Source organism: Myotis yumanensis, unplaced genomic scaffold (genome assembly GCF_028538775.1).
Source record: "Myotis yumanensis isolate MYYU_CA2020_CCGP unplaced genomic scaffold, mMyoYum1.0.hap1 SCAF_19, whole genome shotgun sequence".
NCBI classification, from domain to species: domain Eukaryota; kingdom Metazoa; phylum Chordata; class Mammalia; order Chiroptera; family Vespertilionidae; genus Myotis; species Myotis yumanensis.
In genome coordinates this window covers 8922871-8950188 of record NW_027223770.1, presented here as the reverse complement: position 1 = coordinate 8950188, position 27318 = coordinate 8922871, and the positions used below count along the sequence as shown (strand labels likewise).

At 56.3% G+C, this 27318-nt stretch overlaps 2 protein-coding genes and 1 long non-coding RNA gene across 3 annotated transcripts in view; 2 read left to right on the top strand and 1 right to left on the bottom strand.

The window, feature by feature from the left end:
* LOC138998086 (2'-5'-oligoadenylate synthase 3-like) overlaps positions 1–9782 on the top strand; it is a 44611-nt gene extending 34829 nt beyond the window's left edge. Inside the window, 6 exon segments of the mRNA XM_070400145.1 lie at positions 231–522; positions 2397–2575; positions 4320–4558; positions 6207–6363; positions 7495–7581; positions 7583–9782. Of these exon segments, the coding sequence (XP_070256246.1) occupies positions 231–522; positions 2397–2575; positions 4320–4558; positions 6207–6363; positions 7495–7581; positions 7583–7630 (1002 nt within the window). The 3' untranslated portion in view covers positions 7631–9782.
* A 3900-nt stretch (positions 9783–13682) lies between these two features.
* Positions 13683–15633, bottom strand: LOC138997637 (uncharacterized). Its single transcript, XR_011469005.1, has 3 exons — positions 15533–15633; positions 14145–14256; positions 13683–13769 (listed from the first exon to the last, which is right to left on the bottom strand). It is a non-coding gene; the product is annotated as an uncharacterized lncRNA (long non-coding RNA).
* A 3649-nt stretch (positions 15634–19282) lies between these two features.
* Positions 19283–27318, top strand: part of DTX1 (deltex E3 ubiquitin ligase 1) — a 31406-nt gene continuing 23370 nt past the window's right edge. The window contains 2 exon segments of the mRNA XM_070399767.1: positions 19283–19477; positions 19930–20886. Of these exon segments, the coding sequence (XP_070255868.1) occupies positions 20628–20886 (259 nt within the window). The 5' untranslated portion in view covers positions 19283–19477; positions 19930–20627.

Below are 27318 nucleotides of genomic sequence, written 5' to 3'. Positions count from 1 at the left end.
GTGTGGGTCGTCTATCACCAACCCGGGAGTATACGTAAGCACCTCAAAGGGTGTGAGGATCGCCGCCTTCGGAACCCCATCGTTCTATTCGTGTGAAAAAGCACACAGTCTGCTGGGGACTCAGCCCTCACTGGGACCCAACTTGGAATCTCCTTACTCAGTCCCACCGGTGGGAGCCCATGCGGTGAGGGGCTCTCGCTGTCTCTCATCCTGCCTGTCCTCCTCACTAGGCAGGGTCGTCCGGCAAAGGCACCGCCCTCAGGACCGGCTCTGACGCCGACCTCGTCGTGTTCGTTGACTCGCTGACGAGCTTCCCCTCCCAGAAAGCCGAGCGCTACAACGTCATCAAGGAAATCAAACAGCAGCTAGAAGCCTACCAGCGGCAAGTGACCGATGAGGACGTGGAAGTGACGTTTGAGATTTCAAAATGGGAGGCTCCCAGGGTGCTGAGCTTCTCTCTGAAATCCAAAAATCTCAAAGGGAGCGTTGACTTCGATGTGCTGCCGGCATTTAATGCGCTGGGTGAGACCCCCACACCTTCGCTCCTGGAGGAGGAAGGGTCTGGAATGATGGTGGGAGCGGGGTGGAGAGAAAGCCACGAGGCTCAGTAATGGGTCATGGGGCCAGGGCCCCCACAGCTGGCATTAGTAACGGCAGCCACACCCTGGATAAGTAGCCTCCCCGCCCCCCGGCCCCCAATCCATGGTTTTCCTTTTCCTATTTTCAGTTCCCCGTGATCAACCATGGTTGGAAAATATTAAGTGGAAAATTCCAGAAGTAAGCAACTCACCAGTTTTAAATCGCATGCCATTCTGAGTAGCGTGATGAAATGGCACTCCATTCGGCCTAGGATGTGACTCCTCCCTTTGTCCCGCCTGTCGCGCTGTGAATGCTCCCCGCCCGGTAGGCCCGTAGTGGCCATCTAGATGATCAGACACCTGCCGTATCACGGGGCTGTGTCCCAGTCACCCTTATTCACCGCACAATGTCCCCAGAGCCCGAGTAGTGTTGCTGGTAATTCAGACATGCCAGAGAGAAGCATGAAGTGCTTCCTTCACATGAAGAGTTCTGTATGTACAGGGCCTCTCAGAGCATGTCCCCTGGAGATAAGGGAGAACTGAGTGCACCTTACACCTATACATTTTCTTATTTTTCTTTGTTTTATGTGTGTGTGTGTGTGTGTGTGTGTGTGTGTGTAATTTGATTTCAGAGAGGAAGGGAGAGGGAGAGAGAGATTGAAACATCAATGGAAAAATATCCTAGGGTGAGAATTAACAACAACAACAAAAAAAGTCCCTTACAAATTCAATTCATGGGTGACAGAAACATAACAGGGTATTAAAAGAAACCAAGGAGCCCTGGCCGGCATGGCTCAGTGGTTAGAGCGTTGATCTGAGTACCAAAGAGTCATAGGTTCGATTCCCAGTCAAGGGCACATGCCTGGGTTGTGGGTTCGCTCCTTGCCCCCCGTTGGGGCACGTGCGGAAGGCAACCAGTTGATGTGGCTCTTTCACATCAATGATATTCTCTCTCTGCCTCTCCCCTCCCCTCCCACTCCTCTAAAAATCAATGGAAAAGTATCCTGGGGAGAGGATTAACCAAAATAATAATATATACTAATAATAGAGGAATATGCAAATTGTCTGGGACTCCATCACAGTAAAGACCAAACAGCAGGCTGCTTGGGGCGACCAGGCCGGCAGGGGGCTTAGTGAGGGACAACCAAACGACTGAACAGCAGGCTGCTTGGGGCGACCAGGCCAGCAGGGGGGTTAGTGAGGGACGACCAAATGACTGAACAGCAGGCTGTGTGGGGCGACCAGGCCAGCGGGGGGTGGGGGGGGTGCAATTGGGGATGACCTGGCCGGTGGGGGGACAATTGGGAGCAACCAGGCCGGCAGGGGGGGGGCAGTTACGGGTGACCTGGCCAGCAGGGGGACAGTTGGGGGCGACCAGGCCAGCGGTGGGGAGAGGCAGTTGGGGATGACCAGGCCATCAGGGGGGCAGTTAGGGGCAATCAGGCAGACAGGCAGGTGAGCAGTTAGGAGTCAGCAGTCCCGGATCGGGAATCAGGCCTAAACCGGCAGTCAGACATCCCCTGAGGGGTCCCAGATTGGAGAGGGTGCAGGCTGGGCTGAGGGGAACCCCCCCCCCCCCCCCGTGAATTTTGTGCACCGGGCCTCTAGTAATAATAATAATAATACCACTAATAAAGATACAGACCATATCATTTGTAATATCATCACTCTAGAGATGCTCCCAATATCTTACACGTACACTAATAGAATTCAAATTGGTTTCCCAGAACTGAATTATAGTTGTCAGACATGTTTTGAAACTGTTACTTCCTGTGTCTATAGATTGAGGCATCCTGTCATTCTCTCTCCTCCATTTAGAGAAGCTGGGACCTCTCTGGAAAGTCTATACCAAGCTCATCGCTCAGTACGAGCAGCACACAGACACCCCGGGGGGCGAGTTTTCTGCCTGCTTCACAGAGCTGCAGCGAGACTTCGTCAGCTCCCGGCCCACCAAGCTGAAGGATTTACTTCGCCTGGTGAAGCACTGGTACAAGCAGGTCTGCATGGGACGGTGACGCCGGCACGTACCGAGTCTCCGTGCGCCCACACTCTCCAGGCTGGGGCCCAGCCACCTTCACGCTGGGACCTCTGTGGGGGACCCCATTCACTAGCCCCATGGAGGGGGGTTGGGTGTAGAGCACCTCCTGCCATCAAAGCTGCTACCTGGGGTTCCCTTGGCCCTTGCGCTGCCCCCCAAAGCATTCTGCAGGAATGCCAGTGAGCCTGCCCGCCGGGCAGATGCCATTGGGCTCTGCATGCCTCCGAGGTGCCGGCCCAGCTTTCCTGCTGCTCCAGCCCCTACCTAACAGACACGGACGCCATCTCCTGGAGGCAGGTGGGAGCTACAGGTGGTCCCAGGGGCTGCGTTTTCTATAGTATTGATTAGCCCGCCTTCACTTTTTTTAAAAATATATTTTTTATTGATTTCAGAGAGGAAGGGAGAGGGAGAGAGAGATAGAAACATCAATGATGAGAGAGAATCATTGATCGGCTGCCTCCTGCACGCCCCTTACTGGAAATGGAGCCCGCAACCCAGGCATGTGCCCTTGACTGGAATTGAACCTGGGACCCTTCAGTCCACAGGCCGGCGCTCTATCCACTGAGCCACACCGGCCAGGGCCCGCCTTCACTTTTATCACGTCTTGCAGACAGGGTCGTTTCTGAGTATTTTCTCGACAGCAGGCGCCCAGCACCATATCCGTTCTTGCTAAACTGTCTCCTTCCCATGTCCGGCTCCCGAACCCTGAGCTGAAGCCTGAGCTCTGTGGCTCCCAGCCCAGAACATTAGAGAGATCCCTCCACACCCCCCAGCCGCAGGGCGCTCCGAGGGCTGAGGCTACAGGCTGACCTGGAGCAGGTCACTCCACTTCCAGAAGCCTCGTGGCTTCATCTATACCAGCAATCACCACGCCTGCTTTTGGGGTGGCTGGGAAGGTTAGGAATGGTGTCAGCAAAATGCCCGGCACCATCATTAGCACGTGGTGGCCACAATATAACTCTAGGAAGTCATGATGGTCAAATCACAACAGAGCAGCCTCCACGTGCTGCCAAGGAGAGGCTAAGTGAACGCCTGCAGACCTGCCCTGCTCACACCTCCCCAGGCCACTCCCACCACACAGCCTGCTCACACCTCCCCAGGCCACTCCCACTCACACAGCCTGCTCACACCTCCCAGGCCACTCCCACCACACAGCCTGCTCACACCTCCCAGGCCACACCCACCACACAGCCTGCTCACACCTCCCTAGGCCACTCCCACCACACAGCCTGCTCACACCTCCCCAGGCCACTCCCACCACACAGCCTGCTCACACCTCCCCAGGCCACTCCCACCACACAGCCTGCTCACACTTCCCCAGGCCACTCCCACCACACAGCCTGCTCACACCTCCCCAGGCCACTCCCACCACACAGCCTGCTCACACTTCCCCAGGCCACTCCCACCACACAGCCTGCTCACACCTCCCCAGGCCACTCCCACCACACAGCCTGCTCACACTTCCCCAGGCCACTCCCACTCACATAGCCTGCTCACACCTCCCAGTCCACTCCCACTCACACAGCCTGCTCACACCTCCCAGTCCACTCCCACTCACACAGCCTGCTCACACCTTCCCAGGCCACTCCCACCCACATAGCCTCCCAGGACTCCGCTGCCCCCCTCCCCCCCGTGGCTCCTTAATGTACAGTGCGCCCCCCTGCCTCGACCAGTATCATCTGACAATCTCCCCCTTCCCTCAGTGTGAAAGGAGACTGAAGAAAAAGGGGTCGCTGCCCCCCAAGTACGCCATGGAGCTGCTCACCATCTATGCCTGGGAGCAGGGCAGCGGGGCCACAAGTTTTGACACCGCCCAAGGTTTCCGGACGGTCCTGGAGCTGGTCACCCGCTATCAGCAGCTCTGTGTCTTCTGGACGGTCAACTACAACTTCGAGAATGAGACTGTGAGGAACTTCCTGCTGAAGCAGCTCCAGAGACCCAGGTGCCCCGAACCCTCCCCTCCCCTTTCCTCACCCTGATTCCCTCCACCCCTCCCTCCGCGAACTGGCTTCTCCTCCTGTGGGGGCCTGATTCATCCTCCTCCAGCGAAACTGCGGGAGGGGGTGCCAACCAACAGAGCCTCCTGCAGAGCCCCCGGGAGGCGGGAGGAAATGTCACCCAGAAGGAACAGGCGGAGGCCCCAGGCTCCGGCCCCTGCATGGCATCCATCTTTCTTGGTCACAAGGAGAAGTGGGATTCGTTACCGCCTACGAGGCGGGGCAAGTGTGTGCCTGAGAACTAAGTGTCATTCATAGGCTGATGGATCCTACAGGCTTGTTACTGTCAGGTTTCACCTCCCCTTCCAGCACCGCATCCCCCAAAACCTTCATCCTTCAAGGATAAGAAGGCATCTCCGTTCAGCTGCTCGGAGTCACCAGCCAGGGACAAAAACAGTGGAAGCAAAAGGAAAGGAAATGGGTGAAAAGGAAGGAGCAGGGAGAGTCTAGGGAAGAAGAAAGAGAGAACAAGACACCCTGGATTGCCTACCATGGCAGTGGCCGACTTAGTAACATTCCACTGGGTTATGATTATGCGTCATCGGTCAGTTGGCCTGGCTTGGAGAAGATGTTTGTACGATGCCCTCATGTCTATAATAATTAGTAGTTTTCAAAACATTTTTTAAAATATATTTTATTGATTTTTTATAGAGAGGAAGGGAGAGGCCTAGAGAGTTAGAAACATCGATCAGCTGCCTCCTGCACACCTTCTACTGGGGATGTGCCCGCAACCAAGGTACATGCCCTTGACCGGAATTGAACCTGGGACCTTTTAGTCCGCAGGCTGACGCCCTATCCACTGAGCCAAACCGGCTAGGGCTCAAAACATTTTTTGACAATTATTATTTAACTAGTGCCCTGGTGCATGAAATTCATGCACGGGGGAGGGTATGTTCCTCAGCCTGGCCTGCACCCTTTCCAATTTGGGACCCCTCGAAGGATGTCCTACTGCCAGTTTACAGGGATCAGGCCTAAACCGGCAGTCGGACATCCCTCTCGCAATCCAGGACTGCTGGCTCCTAACCACTCGCCTGCCTGCCTGATTGCCTCTAACCACTCTGCCTGCCGATCTGCTTGCTCCCAACTGCCCACCCCTGCTGCCGGCCAGCTTGCCCCCAAATGCCCCCCCGCCAGCCTGATCACCCCAAACTGCCCCCCCCCCTGCTGGCCTGCTCACTCCAAACTGCCTCCCCCCCCCGCTGTCCTGATCACTTCCAACTGACCCCCACTGATGGCCTGCTTGTCTCCAACTGGCCCCCCTGCTGGTCTGCCTACCCCCAACGGCCCTGCCCCCCATCAGCCTGATCACCCACAACTGCCCTCCCCTCTTGGCCTCTAACTGCCTCTACCTCAGCCCCGCCACCATGGCTTTGTCCAGAAGAACATCTGGAAGGTCTCCCAGTCTAATTAGCATATTACCCTTTTATTAGTATAGATTCCAGAAAATTACTTTGCACAGTATTAGTACACTGAATTCTTGACGTCCAAGTAGTAAGGACACATTGCTTTATTGCTGAGAGGAGGATGGGCCCACAACCCTGAGACCACTTACTCTAAGAAGCAGGCCCCTAACGCCTCCAACCCCTCGTCCAGGCCGGTCATCCTGGACCCGGCCGATCCCACCGGCGACGTGGGCGGAGGGAACCGCTGGTGCTGGCATCGTCTGGCGAACGAAGCTGCCGAATGGCTGTCCTCCTCCCTCTGCTTCAAGGATGGAACAGGAGGTCCCGTCCCGTCGTGGAAAGTGCCGGTAAGAATAACCTCCAGGCAGCGTGGTCTGGGGATGGCTCCGTGACAGGCTTCCATCACAGAGCTTCTCCTGCTGTCGCCACTTGGAATTTATTCAACCACAAATGACAGCTCACCCATGTCAGGGGCTTGGGCGTTGTTTATTCGTTTGTTTGTTTGTGTTTCTTCCCATTAAGAAATCCCAAGGCAGGCACCCCAGGACTGCCCTAAATCCCAAGGCAGGCACCCCAGGACTCCCCTAAATCCCAAGGCAGGCACCCCAGGACTCCCCTAACAGCTCCACGGTGCTTCCCCGTAAGCAGTTTCCCCGCTGTGGCACCATTTGCATTTCGTCTGGATCGTTCTTTGTGGTGGGGGCTGTCCTGGGCCGTGTCAGATGCTGAGCGGCATCCCTGGTCGCTACCCCCTCGATGTGACGATGTCTCCGGAAAGGGCCTCCGGATCTCCAGGTGGCAGGTTCGTGGTCCAGGCAGGAAGGACAGGAGGGGGAAGGTACCTGCTCAAGGGCATCTTCTCAGAAGCCTCATCCAGCAAGTTCTCTTCATGTCAGTGCCCAGAACCGTCCTGTGGCATCTGCTACTTAAAAGTGACTCCAAAGGGGGGGAGGGGGGGCACGGATGGGATTGGGTCAGCAACCAAGCGTCTGCCACACCTGCTCCTAGTGCCCCTCTCACCGGGACACCTGCCACCTGTACACTTGGTTCTCCCGCCAGGACCATTCTCAAGGTCCCGTCAAAGCAGGGTTTCTCCACCTCGGCACTAGCGACATCCTGGGCCAATAGCCAGGTAATTCTTCATCGCAGGGCTGTCGTGTGCATTATGGGATGTTGGGCAGCATCCCGTCTCCACCCACTTGATGCCACCCAGTTGTGACCATTAAAAATATCTCAAGACATTGCCTCATGTCCTGTGGGGGCCAAATCGCCTGAAAGAACAGCCCTCCCCACTCCACTCCGGGGTCAGCTGTAGTTATCAAGATCTGTGCTATCAACAAGCACCCCAAAATTATCCCTGGTAATATTTTACCCTCTCAGATACACTGCCTTCTTCTTTTTTTCCTGACCCTTTTAACCAAGGGGTTTGAATGCTTAGAACCCATATTATTCTCACATGTCTACTTCTTTCTTTCTAGACGGTGCAGACACCGGGAAGCTGTGGGGCTGGTGTCGGTCCTGTCATCAACGAGATGTTCTCGTACAGAAGTCGTGGAATCCTAGACTGAAAATGCTCGGAGAAACTTCTCGAGGTCACCTGGAAAGTGCTTTTGAAGAATCAGTTCACTGTGTAAACGCGTATCCCAGATCCCTTCTCCCCACCCCACACCCCCAAACTCCTTCCCTGGTTTCCTGGACGCCTCTTCAAATCAAAACTGCCATGTCCTTCCCAGAAAGTCTCGTACACTCTCGCCTTGCTGGGCTCTCACTCCGTGCGTGGCCTGCTTTATTAAAAATGTTTGCTCTCATCCATATTTTTCCCATTAGCTCCTCCCTTTTCCTTCAAGTTTTAGAAGAGGATCCTCTCCATCTTCTGAGCGTGAAGCCCTTGACCTGCCCCTTGGTTCCCATAAAGTCAGTGATCTTGCTTTCATAATCTCCCACCGCACCCCCCTCCCTCTGGGCGCAAACCCTACCTGTGCCTGCTGATCGAAGGCCTCCTAAGCCAGTAGTAAATCAGCCTCTTTAAGACCTTCAAACTCTCCCAAGCCTTGGATTACAAATGCTGAAATATATTTATCTCCTGTTTCCTCCTTCTGAGCCTCCCTTTAGTCCCCCACTCATGAGTATCTTCTTGCCAAATCTAAAGGCTTTATCCTCTGGCTTTTCCTTCAAAGGTACTTGAAGATCTAAGTGCTTTAACCTCATATGTATCCTCTGAAAGTCTTATTACTGTCACGTATGCCAACTGCCATGCAGTAAACAAAAATGCCTGGCCCTGGCCGGGTGCTCAGTGGTTAGAGCGTAGGCCCTCAGACCGAAGGGTCGTGGGTTCGGTTCCCAGTCAAGGACATGTATCTCCGTTGTTGAAGGTTCCCCATCCCTGGGGCACATGTGGGAGGCAACCAATCGACGTGTCTCCCTCACTTCAATGTTTCTCTCTCTCCCCCTCCTCCCTCCCTTCCACTCTTTCTAGAAATCAGTGGGAAGAAGATCCTTGGGTGAGGATTAAAAACAAACAAAAAAGAATATGCCTGGTCTTTACCCCCAGTTCCTAGCACAGAGTTTCAAAAACCCTTGCAGTTTCCTATCGGAGCGTCTTGTATTCATAATGAGCCCCTGCCAGCCAGCCATGAGTTTATGCTAATGAGGTCTGGGCTCTTACATTTCAGGGAGGGGTTGGGCATGCCAGAAAGATCAAGCCGGAAATTAGAGGACTGAACTCCCAAGAGGAGGAGGGTTGGAGACTGAGCTCAAGCATGTGGCCAAGGATTGAATCACTCCTGCCTCTCCAATGAAACCCAATAAAAACTCTGGACGGCCAGGCTTGAGCAGCTTCCTGGTCGGTAAATGCATCGATGTCTTGAGAAGATGGCACAACCTGACTCCACGGGACAGAGCTCCTTTGCCCAAGACCCTTCCAGACCTCACCCCCGATGTTCCTCTTCACCTGGCTATTCCTCTGTGCCCTTGACAATGAAACGGTGACTGCAGGTAGAATGCTTTCCTGAGTTCTACGAGTCATTCTGGTGAATTACTGAACATGAATTTGGAGTCAAGTTAGACGGAAGTACAAGTGGTCTGGGGACCCCGCTTGTGACTGGCATCTGAAGTGAAGAGGGGGCAGTCTTCTTGGGACCTTGCCCTTGAACCGTGGGGTCTGCACTAACTCCGGGGAGGGTCACGATGGAATTGAGTTGAATTGTAGGGCACCCAGTTGGTGTCCGAAGGTTGGTTTTAGAACACACACTGCTCCCGTCTAGAAGAAAACAAAGAAAACAGCTATGACTTGAGGTTAAAGAATGAAAGAATGACCACCCTAAGTTGACATTTACTCAGTCTACAACTAGGTACCATTCCCTTCAAGATGCACAACTTGCCCTAGACACACAGAGAGGGAACGATCAGACACCGCCCCTTCCTCCCAGGGGAAAATGCACCCAGAGGGCCTGTGACACCTACTTAACCTTAAACAAGAATGAAGGGCCATTTACAACCGCGCACTAAGTGACTTCCCCAGGCACCTCACAGGCAGGTAGGGACCGTTCCATTCCGTCTTTCCTGCCAATGTCTTCTCAGCATTCGGTAGACACTGAAGTTCCTCAAGAGCAAAGACAGGGAAGACCCCACAGTGATCAAGAAACGTGTGGTAGAAAAACAAAAGAAAGAAAGAAACGAGTGGTCATTGGTCAGTGATGGCGAACCTATGACACGCGTGTCAGAGGTGACATGCGAACTCATTTTTTTCGTTGATTTTTCTTTGTTAAATGGCATTTAAATATATAAAATAAACATCAAAAATATAAGTCTTTGTTTTACTATGGTTGCAAATATCAAAAAATTTCTATATGTGACACGGCACCAGAGTTAAGTTAGGGTTTTTCAAAATGCTGGCACGCCGAGCTCAAAAGGTTCCCCATCACTGTCATTGGTCATCATGAGAAGTAACAAGGGCACCGACCCTTTTTTCAGAAAAAAAATTGGCAACTAACAGCAATGAAGAGGAAATCTTTAAACCCAGCCTTTCTTGCACAAATTGTATTTCAGGGGGGAAAAACCCAGCCATGACTGTTAAGGAAAACAGTTTTGAACAGGAGACTTACATTTACTCTATGTGGAAGGGATGACACATTAGAAGCCACCATTTTGCAACTTCTGATGAAACAAATGATTCGGGCAGAGATTACCAATGGATGAAACCATCTGATGACATGCAGCTGGGGGCAGACTGTCACCTCCCAGAGCCACAGTTTCATCACAGCATCCAGAGAAGGACAGACAGCCAGACACGGTGGTCCTGCTGGTGCGAGGCACACAGCACCATTCATTAAGTATTTTTGCCAAACAACAACCAAAAAAAGGCTAGTAATAAACAAAAGGAGCCCTAACTGGTTTGGCTCAGGGAATAGAGCATTGGCCTGCGGACTGAAGTGTCCCAGGTTCGATTCCGGTCAAGGGCATATACTTGGTTGCAGGCACATCCTGTTTCTCGCTCATCTGTGTTTCTATCTCTCTATCCCTCTCCCTTCTGCTCAGTAAAAAATCAATAAACTATATTAAAAAATAAAAATAAACAAAAGGAATTGAGTTAGAAAGTTGAACATTCCAGAGAAAACGTGTAGCCCAGACAGACTTCAGAAGAGAACAGCACAGGAAGGAGAACTGAGGACAGAGGTGGAAGGGCGTGCCCTCTCACAGCCTCGGAGGGAGACGAACCAGGAACAGAGCAAGAATCCAACTAAGTGGGTTCAAGGTCAAGATTCCGGCCCATAGTCCACTCCCGGTTACCCTGGCAATGAGGGCCTTACTGACATCAGAGAAAGTCAGGGATGATTAGAAAATGCCACGAAGCCCACAGGAGGCCTGGGAAGCAGGTAGGGGTGTGTCAGGCACCATGACACCCTCCAAGGATGTCCACGTCCTAAGCCCAAACCTGCGACTATGTTACCTGACGTGGGAGAGTAAAGGATCTTGGGATGGGGTGTTCTGGGTTACTCAGGTGAGCTCAATCGCTCTCCCAGCCTTAAAGCAGAGAGCCTGCCCCACCTGACGTGAGAGTTCCAGCGGAAGAAGAGGCAGAGCCATGAGCCAGGGGCTGTGGGCGGAGAATGACCCCCCCAGCTGGCAGCAGCCATGACACAGGGACCTCAGGCCCGCAGTCACGTGGAAACGGACTCCCCGGGCGAGCCTGGAACCTGGGGGTCCCCGGAGCTTCCAGTCGGGAACGCAGCCCGGCCAACCCCTTGATCCGGACTTGGGGGACCCAGAGCCGAGAAACCGGACAGGCCTGCTGGGCTTCCACCTACAGACTGGGAGGTAATGAACTCACCTTGTTGTGAGCCCCTGGATGTGTGGCATGTGTTTGGGTAGTTACCAGCCTCCCAGGGGGCAGCAGTGAGCGCTGCGGGGCTGGGCCCAGTGGGGACTCCAGCCTGTGTCCAGGGAAGGCCAGTCACCTGTGAGAGGGAGGAGTCTGCCCTCCATTCTTCTGACACCAGATTGGGGAGAGGGGTCCCCACGCTGGCCAATCCCCCCACACTGGTCAGGTGACCTACAACTCAATTAACCTCCGACACAGTCCACCTGGGCCTCATGTCAGAGGCCGCAGGGTAAGGACTCAGTCCCACAGGACGCCCTCCCCTCGCCCCCCTGCCGACCAGTCACGAGTCCGGGCCTCCAGGGTTCCTGCCTTCCTCAGGTTCAATCATTTGTTAGAGTGGCTCACAGGCCTCCGAGAAGCAGCTTGCTTGCTGGATTACCGGTTTCTTATAAAAGCTGTAACACAGGTGAAGGCTGTCCTCCCGGCTTGCAGGTAGCTGCCTTCCCCCCATGTCTGCATGTGGGGGGTGGGGGGCAGGGGAGGGAGAGGAGAGAGGGTTCTTGCTTTCCCAGATTTCCCCCTTGCTTCTTCCCCATTCCCATGTTAAAGGAAAATACTGGATTTCTAACAATTTCATGTCAACCCGCTTGCATGGGGGAATTCGCACTCAGAGTCAGCATCCCAGCCCCACCCCACCCCCCACCCCAAGGGTGTGGCTCCGGAGCGCCATCCACAGGGAGTTCTGTCTTCCCCATCACACCCTCCTCCTTCGTTCTCAGTCCTCCTCCTGCATCTCCCTCCTCCTTTCTCCTGCGGGACCGCTGGGCTCCTCCTGCAGTGCCCGTAGCAGCCCAGCGTTGACTGCCATCGTGTGGCATCAGGATGAAATTCCTGAGCAGGAAGCAGGCCAGTCCTAGGACACGGTGAGGCGTGCAGGAAGCCCCGGTAACGTGGTCCAGGGAGGGCTTCATTCTGAATCATGATCCCTGCAGTGAGGCATCGTTCAACAAGCTGTTAGTTCCACACAGAGCCCACGTGCTCACCAGGAGCAGAGGAGGAAAAGCCAGCCAGTGGCCCTTAAACAGCTTTGTTTTCTTTTTATAAAGATTTTATTGATTTTTTAGAGAAAGAGGGGATGGGGGAGAGAGAAAGGTCTACTTATTGATGCGTTCATTGGTGGATTCTTGTATGTGCCCTGACCAGGGATCAACCCACAACCTGGGCGTATTAGATGATGCTCTAAGCAACTGGGCTCCATGCTGGCCACTGGGACTCGGGGGATATGAGGGACAGTCTGCTGGGGTCTCCAGAAATCTCGTGTGGCCATTGCCACACACGTCTCCCTAACTTTGCCTCGAACACACTATCAAGTCTGTAGGTGCGATCGTCACTTAGCAAGGATAAGGGACAAGCTTGAGCCCCAAAAGCCACCACCCTCAGTACGGCAATTCACAAGTACAAGCATGGGTCCTCCGTGACCTACTTGAGCAGCTGCTAGACAGAGCACCCACCGACATGCCAACATCTGGTCCCTGGAGACAGTATTCTCCAGCTGAGCCGGGTCCCCATCGTCCTTCCCCACCCTCACAAACCATGGAAATCAAGGCCTGTCACTCACCTGTTCATGGAAGCCCGCGTTCATTGCAGCACTTTTCATAGCCAAGAGGGGGAAGCAAGCCAGGTGCTCATGGCCAGGTGAATGGCTGAACAGAATGTGGTGTTTACATGCAATGGAATGTTGCTCAGCTTTAAAAAGGAAGGAAATTTTGACACATGCTACCATGTGGGTGAACCTTGAAGACTATGCAAAGTGAAAAAGGCCTGTCACAAAAGGACAGATGCTGTTTAATTCCATGCACATGAAGTATCTAGAGCAGTCACAATCAGAGAGACAGAAGGTGGAAATGGTGGTTGCCAGGGGAAGGGAGGAATTGGGGAGTTAGGGTTAATGGGTACAGAGTTTCAGTTTTACAAGATGAGTAAGTTCTGAAAATTGGTTGCACAACAATGTGAATGTATTTAACACGACTTAATGCACACTTAGAAATAGTAACGCTCGGCTGGCATGGCTCAGTGGTTGAGCGTCGACCTATGAACCAGGAGGTCACAGTTCGGTTCCCAGTCAGGGCACATGCCCAGGTTGCGGGCTTGATCCCGTGTGGGGTGTGCAGGAGGCAGCAGATCGATTATTCTCTCCCATCATTGATGTTTCTATCTCTCACTCTTCCTTCCTCTCTGAAATCAATAGAAATATATTTTTAAGAAGGAAAAAATACTTACAATGGTAAATTTTATGTTACTTGTTTTTACCACAATAAAAAGTAAATAAAGATGAATTACCTGGAAATCCTCCCAGCATTAGAGCACAATGGTCCCAAAATGACCACCAGGGGGCGCTGTACAGCCATTCCTATGTCATTTCAATGGCAGTTTCTAGAGGGGAGGAAACACGAGGGTCCCTGAGAAAGTTAGATCTCTCTCCTCTCTTCTCCTCTCTCCTCTTTCCTCTCTCCTCCTTTCCCCTCTCCCCTCTCCCCTCCCTTCCCACCCTCTCTCCAAGTTGGACCAGATCTGCTCAGCACTCCAGGGACATCCCAGTCCCACCCCCCTCGGAGCCCCGTTTTTCCTCTGGGTCCCTTCCCTCTGTGTTGGAGACACAGCAGTCCTGGCTGTTGTGTGCCCACCCGCCCAGCTGCCCTCAGGCCTCCAGACTGCCAGGCACTGGAGAAGAGGGAGCGGCGACCAGGACTCGCCTGCCCCAGGTTACCCAGAGACGAGGGTACGTCGCCCTGGAAATGGGCCACACACCTCCTATCCCAGGGCCACAAGCGTCAAAGGATTTTCTGGTTCGGCTGCTCACTGTGTGTGTCATAACCTCACCGGGCGTCAGTTTCCTCATCCGTGAAATCTGTAATAATACCTGGGAGGATTGAGATTGCTCAATAAAGTCCCCAAGCCCGGCCGGAGTGGCTTAGTAGTTGACCTATGAACCAGGAGGTCATGATTCGATTCCCAGTCAGGGCACATGCCTGGGTTGCGGGCTTGATCCCCAGTAGGGGGCATGCAGGAGGCAGCCGATCAACAATTCTCTCTCAGCGCTGATGTTTCTCTCTCTCCCTCTCCCTTCCTCTCTGAAATCAATAAAAATACTTTTTAAAAATAAATCATAAATATGACGCCTAGAAAGCACTGGATGAAGGGCTAGTTCCCTTTCCACAGCCACATCAGCGCTGGCCTGGGTCTCCGCCCACCTCCCAGTGGCGTCCCCAGCACAGCCTGCTCTCCACTTTGCATTTCCTCCTCAGAAACCCGCACCAGGAGCTTCTGGCCACAGGGTCGGCCATTTAACCAGGTCGGACTCCACTAACTTGCAACCCAGTTAAGCCATCTCAAGGCAACTGAACTGCCTCCTGGAACCCGAGGAAAAAACTAAACAGCAAATCGCTGGGAAGAGCAGACTCCGGATATGGGCTCTTTGGGGAACCCTGAACAGCCTCTCTCTCCTTCCCTCTCCCTCCCTCCCTAAGCCTGCTTGGTTCAGGACACCCCCAAACTCCCTCCAGCCCACAGACCTCACTGCCATTCCTAGAGCACGCCACCTCGGGGCCTTTGCACTTGCTGTGCCCTTGCTTGTGGTTCACTGACTCCCTCCTTCAAGTCTCTCCGCTCAGCTGTCACTCAGTGGCCCCTCCCTTGACCGACTGATTGAATATTGCAACCCCCCATCCCACAGGCTCTAGCCCCCTTGCTTGATCTTTTCCTTTTTATCTTAGTTCAGAACAAAAAAAGGATGAAACATAGTCCTTGGCTCATAACCCACTCTCTTCAGCTTTTAATGATTCATTTTAATAATAAACCCCGTGAAACCACCCCCCCCCAAACAGAAACCAGAATCTTGGTGATAACCTACCTCTAACCATGTGGTTCCCCCACCCCAGCACCACGTCACCCCGACACCATCATCCTCATCTCAGATCCTGTGTTTATTCCTTTTAAAGTTTATCATTACATATGCGTGTGTATAATTAGTTGCCTTTAGCTTTATAGAAAGGGTGTCATGTTTATGTAAGACAGTGGTTCTCAACCTTCTGGCCCTTTAAATACAGTTCCTCATGTTGTGACCCAACCATAAAATTATTTTCGTTGCTACTTCATAACTGTCATGTTGCTACTGTTATGAATCCTAATGTAAATACCTGATATGGAGGATGGTCTTAGGCGACCCCTGTGAAAGGGTCGTTCGACTGCCAACGGGGTCGTGACCCACAGGTTGAGAACCGCTGATGTAAGGGGCCGTTTTCACTGGCTGTTCTGAGATCCATCTGCATTGTGATGCGTGGCACTCGCTCCTTCATTTTGACGGCCGTGTAGCGTTTCAGCGTGGGAATTCATTCGTCTCCTCTCCCACAGCTGGGCATTGGGTTTGCTTCTCGATTTGAGGCACCGTGAACAGAGCCCCTATAAATATTCTCCCACGTGGCTCTTGCTAGAGATGGGCAGGCATTTCTCCAGGGTCCACACTTTAGGTAGAAGCGCTGGGTCAGGGGCCTGCACGGGCTCAGCTTTAGGAGATAAAGCCAGACTGTATTCCCACCGGGAGGCACCAATTTACGTCCAGCAATGTGTAAGATGTCCATTTTCCCCCAGGGCACTCACACTTTATGATATATTATGTATTTTACTTAGGAACTTGTTCGTTTATTCTCTATCCTTCCCTCCCCTCCCTCCTCCCCCACCCCCCACCCCCTGCCCGCCACACACACACACACACACACACACACACACTCTAAAATGTCAGCACCAGGAGGGCAGACATTTTGGACTCTTGTTCACTACGCTATCCCCAGTGCCCAGATTGGTGACTGGCACATAGTAGTTGCTCAATAAATATCTCTGGTTGTATAAACAAGGCGATGGCCCAATACAAGCCTGAGAGCTCATATTTGTACTGTTGGCCCAAGTACCAGGAGATGGGCTAATTGAACCCTCTCTCCGTTTCAATCCTCCCCACGCCCCCAATCCAGGAAAGGACCACTGGCCAAAAACTACTGAAGCCTAGACTCCCAGGCCAACTGAACCAGCGTTTCCGAAGGTGGGGCTGCCCCTGCAGTCATTCCCCAGGGCGCTTAGGATAAAACTCCCCAACCCATGCTGGCGTGTCTGGGGCCCACGTGGTGGCCCTGCCCACTTCGTCTTGCTCCACACTCACCCCTGCTCCATCTCTGGCCTCCTCTCCGTTGCTCTAACACACCAAGCTCTTTCCCACCCCGGGCCTTGGTGCCTCCCTGTTCCCGCTGGTCTTCCTCTGCTTCGCCTATTAAGACTATGCATCCCCGGAGTCACTGAAACGTCACCTCCTCTGAGAGGCCTTTCCTGGTTCCTGAGACCCAGTAAATCCCTGTTAGAGACCCTCGGGAGACCTATGGCTCTGGCAACATTCCGTAAGCACACTTTGTGCGATTCTTTGGTTTGCCCCTCTCTCTCCCACTAGACTACGCTGTTTTGGTTTTCTCTATGTCTCAGCACATAGCTCAGTGCCTGCCACGTAGACAGAATCCAGTATTTGGTGACGGAGGGATGGTTGAGTAGGAGGAAAGGAGGGAGGGGCGGAGGGTACGCTCACAGATGAATGTTTAGATGAGTGAGTGAATAGAGGGATGGATAGATCATGAATAAGAGAGAGAAAAAAAAAAGTTCATCTCTCTCTGCCGTCTTTCCATGCCGCCATAATGGTGCCCTGAGTGGCCTGGCCGGCGCTCTCAAGAACATCCACAATGCCGAGAAGAGAGGCATCTCCAGCTTCCTTTGGGTCATGTTCAAAGCCATCATCTGGTTTCTCCCTGTGGTGACCAAGCATGATTCCAGGGGCAAATTGAAATCATTGATGATCACAGAGTGCGAACATCACTGTGACCGTCACTCACGTGCCGCTGAGGCCAGGGTGATCCGCCCCAGATTGGACGTGGAGCTCGAACATCTAGGAAAGTGGCCGAATCACCTTCTCCTCTCTCACCAGTTTGATTTCGTCGTACTGATGACCTCAGCTAATAGCATGGCTGCGAGGAAGCAAGACAAGAACACGCAGAAGAGAAAACCCCGGAGTTCTTTTTCTAGGGATTTAATACATACACATTTATTTTAAGTTCATGATTGATGGTTTGTCCTATTGGCTTGTAGTGCCTGGCACATGATAGGTCCTCAACACCCGATAATCGTCATGCACAGAGCACCAGCCACATCGTACACGACGGATAAGACACAGTCCCTGGCCTCCTGGGTGTCCCCTCTAGCAGGGGCGGCACTGAAGTGGCTAATGGTGATACAGTGTGTCCCATCGAGGTATGGGGAAAGGAGGAGAAGGGCAAATGGAATGAGTTCAGGGAAGGCTTCCCGAAGGAGGTGACATGGACTCAGCCCTTAAATGGCATTATACAGTCTGGTGTCTTGGTTCTTCTTTGTAACTTCCTGGTAAATTTCCATGTGACCCTGAGCCGGGCTTTTCCCACCCTGGGATCCCCAGTCCCCTTCTCTAACATAAGGTTGTTGAGCATCACAGCCTCCTTTAAGAAGAATCTCTGAAAGACAGAGCCCTTCTTCCCAGAAAAAATGCAGACATGTCTGTGTATAAGGGGCAGGGAGGCCTCCACAGACTCCCCAGGAAGCCATCGGTGGAGCCGAGGCTAAGATCCCAGAGCTCAGGGATCCTGGGGACCCACCGGCACCTCACCCTTATCCCAGCAGCGCTGGCCCTGCCCTCAGTCAGAACCCCTCTCTCTAGACTGCGCAGGCCCAAGCAGCAGAATCAGTGACCCAACCTGGAAAAGCCCATCAGGCCCGGGACTGTGGACAGAGCAGGGGCCTAGGGAAGGGGGGTGCACTCCCGCTGGCTGGGGACCGGAGTTCAGGTTCTGGGAAAGCGCCCCCGAGCAGCCTGCCCATGACCTCCACTAGTTTATCACCATCTGCCCTGGGGAGGAAGGGGAGCGTGGGCCACCCTGGGCAGGCTCCCAGACAGGACACTGACCCCCATCTGCTGCCCAGACTGGAGTTCCCGGATGCATCCTTCATCTTCCCTCATCTAAACACCCGTGGCCCCGGGGGGTCCACCCCTCCCAGCTGACGTGTGTCCTCAGCTGCATCCAGCTGGCCAGCGGAGGGAGAGCGGCCATCCCATCAACACGTGCGCCGCCGCCATCACCTGCACCCCTTTCCAGCCAGCCAGCCAGCCCTCACCCAGCATTTATTGAGCACCTATTGTTTGCAAGCGTCTGTGAATGAGATGAGGAGGGCTTGCACTTGTCTTCTCGGAAAGTCTCTGCCTCCGGGCCCAGGTCCCCGCCACACCCCCAGCAGGATGCTGCAGCCATTCCACGCACCTGGAGCAGGGGTGGGCTTCCGGGAATTGAGCTCTGGGCTGGCTAATTGGGTTCTAGGAGAATCTGCTCTGGGTTGGTGTTTGGGCGCCGCTCTTAGCTGCTGTGTGATCTGGGCCTGTTTCTTGCCCTCTCTGGGCCTCACTTCAGATTCCATGATTCCATCCGCTCTGAAATGGGCCCCACCTCACTCCCCGCCCCCAGAGTAGTTGAAGAAGAGAACGCTTCTCTAGAATGGTTTTAAGATCTTTCTTTAGACCATCTCTGGGTCTTATTAATTCCGTCAAGCACTTATTGAGCACCTAGTATATGCCAGGCCCTGGACTGGGCACCGGGAATGTAAAGATGACCAAGCTTCCAGCCGGCGACCCACGGGCACCTCACCCCATGCCTGGTGCCCTGCTTGGCGTCCGGAGACCTCCTGGTCCCAGGCGGGCCTAGCGAGGATTTAGGGCGCCCCAGGGACTCGGGTGAGCGCTCTCGGCTGCGATCTGTCTCCTCCCCTTCCTCCTCCGCCCTCTCCTCCTCCCCTCCCCTCCCCTGAGCGCGCCGCGGCCGCCTCCCACCCGCGGGATCCCGGCGGCCGGCAGCCGGCTCACGCGTCCGTCCGTCGGCGGCGTAGTCTGTCCGCGCGTGGCAAGCCCGGCGACCCGGCGCGGGCGGCGGCGGGAGGAGAGGGCGCGGAGGCGGGACCGCGGCTCCCTCCCGCCCGGGAGGCGGCGGTGCCGAAGCGCAATCGGGAGGCAGAGGAGAGGCAGAGGCGAGGCGGTGAGAGCGCGGAGCCGAGGGACCCCACCCCTGGCTCCTGCGGGCCCACGCGCCTTTGGGAGGCTGGGCTCGGGGAGGGGCTCTCGCCCCCAGGGCGGGAGCCGGGACCATCCAGCTCCGGCTGCGCCTCTCCCAGGACGCGACCCCCGAGGGGCCTGGGCCGCGCCTGCAGCGCCGCGCATCCCCGCTCACCCCGCATCCCTGGCGGCGGGAGGAGCGCGCCCGGGAAGCTGAGGAGGGGGCTTCGCCGGCGGGAGTCCCCGAGCATCCTCTCCGGGCCCAGCCCTGCCTGCGGGCCTGCCCCTGGGGGCCGCGGCGGGACCCCCTCCACCCCCTTGCTGCCCACCCCCATCGGTTCCCCATTGTTCTCTGGCGATCGCTCTCCGGGGAGGGGAGAGGGGGTGCCGCGCTCTATTCTTAAAGGGCCCTCTCTCCTCCTTGTCTCCCGGCAGGTCGCGAGCACGAGTGGGGTGGGGCGTGCCCGCGGGCCCCCGCCCCCTGGGCCCTCCGCGCAGCTCGGGAGCCGCAGCCAGGAGGCCGGCTGGGGACACGCCGCCCCCCTCCCCCGTGCGTTCTTCGGCCCCCCAGGCCTTCCAGGACGCGGGGAGCAGGGCCCCGGGGGACAGGGACGCCCCTGCAGCAGGAGCCGTCGGTGGGGCGGCCCAGAGGAGGCCAGCAGCCCGCCGGACCAGGCACAGGGCCTGGGACGCAGTTGCGAGCGCAGAGGGCTGGCTGGGCGCCGCAGGAGCAGCAGGCGGGGCCCCGCCTCCGGGGGACAGGCCCTGCGCTGACCGGGAAGAAGGACAGACCAGCCGGGGAGAGACTGGACCGAGAGCAGGGGCGGCTGCCTCACTCCCTGCGCTGGGCCGTGGGATCCAAGGAATTGAGAGCAACGTTTGTCCTAAGAAAGACACTTGCTGTCCGAGCAGCACTAGCACCGTCACCTGAGACAGCGCCAGGAGCCTGGAACCCTCCCACACTCATGTAACTGAGGCCGCTGGGCCTCCTGGAGGCCAGGCAGCGAGGACGGAGGCCACACAGGCCTCGCTGCTTCCCTGGGGAGAGGGGACGGCCCCCGCCTGCTCCTCGGCCCAGGCCCAGGCGCTGGGCCGGTCACCGCGGGGTCCTGGCCCCTGAGGCGGCAGCGGCCATGTCCCGGCCAGGCCAGGGCGTCATGATGCAGGTGAACGGGCTGGGCTTCCCGCCGCAGAACGTGGCCCGCGTGGTGGTGTGGGAGTGGCTGAATGAGCACAACCGCTGGCGGCCCTACTCGGCCACCGTGTGCCACCACATCGAGAACGTGCTGAAGGAGGACGCCCGCGGCTCCGTGGTCCTGGGGCAGGTGGATGCCCAGCTGGTGCCCTACATCATCGACCTGCAGTCCATGCACCAGTTTCGCCAGGACACAGGTGAGCGGACTGGCCCCCCACCCCACCCCATCCCACCCCATCCCACCCCATCCCCCTCCACCCGCGGGCCAGGCTGAGACAAACGCAACCAGCATCACTCCCTCACACCACCTCTAAGGTGGGAGCCTGGGGCTTCAGGAAGGCCAGCCTGCTGATCCCACCTCCCCTCTCTTCCCCCCCAAAAAGGGACAGCCTGGCCTCGTCCTGTTTAAGAGTTCAGTCCCAATCCAGCCTCTTAGCTGAGGGCCTTCGGCCAGTTACGTCATCACCTCTCCGGGGCTGTTTCCTCATCTGTAGAATGGGTTCATAGCTCTCACCGCCGTGTGAGGATTGAACAAAACTGGGCTCACTGAGCACAGAACGTAGGACACTAGCACTCAGTTATCGCAGTGAAAGGACTTCCCATGCACTCCCTCACTTGATTTTTTCCCATCACGGGCAGTTACGTCTTATGAGTGTGTTAGTATTAGCAGCCAACCCATTTTACAGAGCGAGCAACTGAGACTCACAGCAGCTAAGTGATTTAAAGTCAGAGCTGGGATTCAAGCCCAGGCCATTGACTTCCACAGCCAACCCTCTGCACTGGGACCCTCTACCGGCTCCACGTGGTGGTGGTGTCGGGCGGCATGATGCTGGTGGCGTTGATGGGGGGCGGGGCGGGAATGACGGAGGAGATAGAGTTGGTGGTGGGAGTTGTGCCTGTGTTGCTGACGGCTGTGTTGGTGGTTGTCTTGGGGTTGATGAGATGGCGCGGTGGCGATGGAGAGAATGAGGCTGGTGGCAGTCTTGGTGGCGGTGTGATGGGTGACAATAGTGATCAAAATGGGGAGGTCCAGTCCCGGCCTTTTTGTCCTGGAGACGTGCCGTCACCGCAGAGGTCTCCCCGAGTCGTTGCCCGGTGGTCTCTGTGACAAGCTGGTGGGCAGTGGGGGGTGGGGGGATGAGGCCCCACCTCATGGAGGCGGCCGAAGAATCCTTGTCCTGTTCGATCCCAAGGGCCAGCTGGTGGGGGTGTGGGGGCCGTCCTGGGAGTCCCTGGATGGCAGGGCCACATGGAGACAGTAGGACACATCCCTTCTCCCACGGACCCAGGTGGCTGTTTAAATTTACATGAATTAAAGTTAAACTCAGTTTACAGTTCAGTTCCTCGGTCGTGCTAGCCCATTGCCAGTGCTCAGGAGCCACCATGGCTGACACATGGGACAGATAGATCCAGGACGGGCCGTCATCGCGAAGTGCTGAGGGTCGCTCCGCTCCAGAACACGGCGTGGCGCCCGCCGCATGGTCACCGAGTGTGGGAACGCAGGCGAACCCGTCACAAATGGTTTATTGACGTTACTTCTCAGAACATCTATGTTCCCATAACTCCAGGCTTTGACTGCGGTCACTGGTGTGCCAAGCTTTCATTCACGCCACCACATGATCGTTTATTCATTTCCTGCCGTGTGGCCAACCCTGTGCTAAGCACGAGGCCACTGCAAGGAGCCGGCCCTGAGCAGAGGGTTGCCACTGGGGGACCTCGGCTGGAGGTCCCGGTGTAGCCGGCGTAGGCGGAGAGCAAACACCCACGTAATCTCACAGATCATCAGCTGCCGGTCTGCGAACATGAAATAAACCTGGCCTAGGGGTGGTCACGGAAGGCTCATTGAGGAAGGGATGTCAGAGCAGGAGTTTGAGGAGTAAGCGAAGGGCTCCAGTGTTCCGGGCAGGGGAACAGTGCAAAGGCCCTTTGGCAGGAAGGAGAGGACGTTCGAATCCGTTGCGTTTGGTGCCGTAATTGTGAGGAAGGCCACACAAGAGGAGGTGGGAGCCCGGCCTGGACGGCCACGAAAGGACTTTAAATGTTTCGAACAAGTCACCATCGCATCCTCGCGCCCATCTTCCAGAGGCCGGTGCCCCTGCCGCGTGCTCTGGTTTCTCCCGGAGGCTGAGGTCGGCCGCAGGAGGCAGCTTTTCTCGCGGCTCGGAGTTTGGTGTTTTCTGCAGATTCAGAGTGGGTGCTGGATGGAAATGTTCCAGGGTCTGGTTTGGGGAGTTGGGTTCCTTAGAACAGGGGTAGGCCCCCCCAAGGCTGCCTCGCTGGCCCATTTGTCTTTGATCCCCCCCATGTTGGGGCCCTTTTCACAGCACCCCCATTTGGGTTCCTCGCTCCTCCACACCCCCTTCAGCAGGCCCTTCCTCTCAGCCGCACCTCTGCCATGTGCAGCCTCTCCGGGTCCCCCAGAGGTCAGCTTCCTCACTTCCCCACACCCCCTCCCGGAACTGCTCACTCCACACCTGCCTGTTTGCCGGAAAAGGGAAAAAAGCCCTCATCCCTCCGGGGGAGGGAGGAAGACTGGGAACCTGTGGGCCGGTGGGGGACCTAGAAAGCCTGGAAAACTGCTAGAGGGAGGGCCCGATGCCTCCCACCGGACATGTCATAGTGCGCCCACTTCTCCCAGGACATCTTGTCCTCATTGTTAATGGTCCAGGGAAGGCCCTCGGGCAGGTGTCCTCACCTCTCCAGGCCTCAGTTTCCACATCTGTGAAATGGACAACAGTGTTGCTTTGCGAGGAAGGTTGTTGGGTTGATGGAAAGAACCAGGCCTGTTATTTTATCCCTCAAACCTTGACTATGTGCCTAACGTGTGCTGAATATTATGGATGCACAAGACGAGTGGCAGATCCTAAGTCTTAAAAATATTTTCTCTTCTCTTCTCTTCTCTTCTCTTCTCTTTCTCTCTCTCTCTCTCTCCTCTCTCTCTCTCCCCCTCCCTCTTTTTCTCTCTCCCTCCCTCCCCCCCCACAAAACAATATAACACTGTAAAACCCAAAGCTTGCATGTATGTACTGAAATAGACACAGCTTCAATCTAGATCGTGTCATTATAAAATTCTTGATACGTCCATTGAGGCTGAACTTGAACTTGGGGGATGCAGCAGCATGGCCAGCTTTGCTAGTGCCCTAACATTGGAGCCAGCAGACTTTCCAAGGTCGTCAGACAGGACATATTTTAGCCTGTGTGGGCCCCACAGTCTCTGTTGACACAGCTCGCCAACAGCGTAGGAGCAGCCATGCACGGTGTGTAGATGAATGAACGCGGCCGTGTTCTCACTCTCAGCTCATGAGCTGCGCAAAAGCAGGCAGAAGGCAGTGGCCTGGGCTGCCGTGTGCCAACCCCTGCCCATCGTGTTCTTATCCTGCACGTGGGGCAAGCCAGTGCTGGTGCCACGCACGCCTGGCGCGGCGTATGCTGAGATGCCTGCCTGTGGTGTGTGCCGGAGTCGGCGCCCACGCGTGTGCGGGCACACACACGGCCCCGGCCCACGTGCACACCACCCGTAGAGGAAAGCCAGGGGACAGGCTTGGACCGCAGGCTGGGGCCGCTGCTTGCTCAGCTGGCGCCCCCTCACCTCTCCCTCATGGGCTGCTGCCATTGCCCCCCACAGCACGTGAGGTTCCCTTTGAAGCCTGGCAGGTCCATGTGGAGGGGAATGCTGTGACCCTGGGCCACATGACCCCCCGTGAGGCCTCAGCTTCCCTGAGGGTCATTTGCCAGCCCCAGCCCCTCCCCCGGAGCCTGGCTTTCCATGCAGCCCCCACAGCTGGACAGAGACGTGACTTAGCCACTTTCTAGGCAATTTCCGGGTTCCTCCCTGGACTCCCGGGGCTGGGGGCTGGGGGCTGGGGGCAGGGCGGAGGGGCACCTTTCTGACTGCCGGTGTCCCCCATCCTCCTCTCCCTCTGCGGCTGGAGGGGACGTCTGGCAGCCTCTGCCCGTTCTGTAGCTGGGACAGCTGAGGCTGGGGGAGGCCGGGCTGGGGACTGTCCACACCTGCTGTCCCCGAGGCTCAAAACACGACCGAGCCTGCGCTCCCAAGCTGCCAGGCTGGAGCAACAGGCGGCCCTGCTTCAGCATCTCCTGAGCCGACACCATCCCTTGGAGGGGTGGCCTGGGCTCCACTCAGGCCTGATCCCTGCCTTTATGGTCACATCTGTCTGAAGACACGCTCGGACTGTTGGAGACTTGGGGAGGGGGGGTGCCCGGATGGAGGAGCAGGCACCACCAGGGAAAACACTGCCAGAATGTAGACTCCTAGGCAGGCCATTGTACAGAGAGAAGACTGAGGCTCAGAGAGGGTGAGTAACCTGCCCAAGGTAACACAGCCAAGCCATCCCAAGGTGGAACCCAGGCCTTGCAAACAGTTCTCAGGGATAAAGAACAAGGTGACCTTCAATGCTGGGCTGAGAAAGTCCCCTCTCCCTTCTCCCTTGAGAGCTGAGTTGGGACCTGTCGTCAGGGTTTCTAGCCCCCTAGTTGCAGGACCCTTTGGGACCCTCTCCCAGCCAAGCATGGAGGCAGGGTGCTGGGCCTAACATCGGGGCGAGAGGGTCAGGCACGTTTGGGTGGGGAGGTGTCTGTCCCATGTGGTGCAGGTTCGTCCACACATGGGTGTCGTTCATTCCCACCTGTCACACCGCCTCCATTTCCACCATTACAGAGCCTCCCCCACCCCCACCCCCCCGCCCCCTTTGGCCTCTGGCTGCTCGTCTGGCTCCGGAGTCTCTTCTGACGCCATCAGTCCATCCTCACTTTTATTTACAGTCAGAGGTGCCTGCTCAGTGCCAGGCCCGGGGCTAGGTCTGGGGACCCCTGCCTCGTGGGTGTAGGAGCCCAGTGGAGGCAAAGGCAGGGAAAATGATGGGAATGGCAGTTGAGCCCTCTGACCGCGAGGCCACAGATGGCGATCTTGGCTGGCTCTGTGGCCACAGCCCCTCCACCTCCCGGAGCCTCAGCTCCCTGAACTAAAAGGGGAATAAGAATAGGCCGTACCCGAGAGGGTTGTGTGAGGATTAAATGAGGGAATACAGGTAAAGCACAAAGAACATCACTTTGCACATCATGAGCACTCGCGCTCAAGTAGGAACAATGTAAATGCCTCATAGGAGAGGTGCCTTTGGCCGGGCGATGGGCGAGGTGTGTGCCTGAGGCCTCTGAGAGGGAGGGCTTCCCGGAGGGGGAGTCCTCAGAGGGTCTGTGTGGTTTGAGGAACACCTTGAGGCGGAGGGAACCGTGTCAGCAGGTCCCGGAGGAGGCCTGGGGCCCGGGTGGGAAGGGAGCTGTGACAGAAGAAAGAGGAGGAGGGAGGGGGGGAGGGAGGCCTCTTGGGTCCCATGGGGCCTGGCGGGGCTGCCAGCTGCTGCTTTTTAGTGGTCAGGCCCCAAGGGACCCAGAGCCACGCTGCAGAACCAGCCTTGTTAATTATGGGTCCTCAGAGGCCCGAGCTGGAGCTGATGCAGACACTTCTTACAGTCCGGCCGGCTCTCTCCACCAGCCCGCAGGCATCGCCCCATTTGTCAATAGCAAGGCTGAGGCTCAGAGGGAGCCACCGGCCCAAGCAAGGACGAGGTGGGTCGGAGATTCAGATCCAGGTTGGCAGCGCCCACCCCACGCCCACCCCGCCTGCCCCAGCACCTTGGACAGCGCCCTCAGGGCTCTGCCCACTCCTGCAGGGTTAGGGGGGAGGGATCCTGGGTCAGATCCTCCTCCCCGCCCCTCTCTCCCCTCACGTTTCTGCCCCTCTCCCCTCTCCAGCCTCTCCTGCTGTCTCCCAGCCCTCCAGCCTCACGGGTCTAAGGGAGCTGTAGAGTCCGACCTAGAGATGAGGGAGGTGATGGAAGCTGCGATGGGAGGTGGTGGGTTGGAGTAGGGAGGTGATGGGGAAGGTGGTGAGAGCTGGGGTGGGGGGGATGGGGGCTGTGATTGGAGCTATTCGTGGTAAGGTGGAGGGAGGGGGCACGAAGAAGCGGGTCAGATGGGGAGGGTAATAGCGCTGTCTGTCCTGGGGAGGTGATGGGAGAGGTGATGGGGATGCCGTGGGGGCTGTGACCGAGGTAGTGAAGGTGAGAGTGGAGGGGAGGCATGGGGTTCTATGGGGCGGTGACAGAGGATGTGGTGAGCAGGCGGTGAGGAGGGGCCAGCAAGGGAAGGTGATGGGCAGGGCTGGTCACAGTGGAGGCGCCATTCAGGCTGTGGACAAGGGGTCCCTAGCTTCCTCCTCAGCGTGGAGTTGTCAGGGTGTGGAGGTGCCCAGAGGCCTCCAGACCTCCCTCCCCCACATCTGTCTTCCTCCTTCCTCTCGTGCCTTTATTACGCTCAGGGGGAACCGCTCCCCAGGACAGCTGCCCCCCCCCCCACCATCCCATCCAGCCTCCCAGCTGCCCCTGACTGATTCCAGCCAAGAACATGGGGCCCTGGATCTGGAACTGTCTGCCTCAGGGAGCCTCGTTGGTGAGGCCCAGACTCCAGACTTCCTAGCCGTTCTCCGGGGATGGGGGGTGGGGGAAGGGAGCATGTGACTTTGGGTAAACCGTATTCCCTCCCTCAGCCTCAGTTTCCTCCTCTAATATGGGTCCAACTACAGCACCCATCTCGTGGGATTTCGGTCAGTA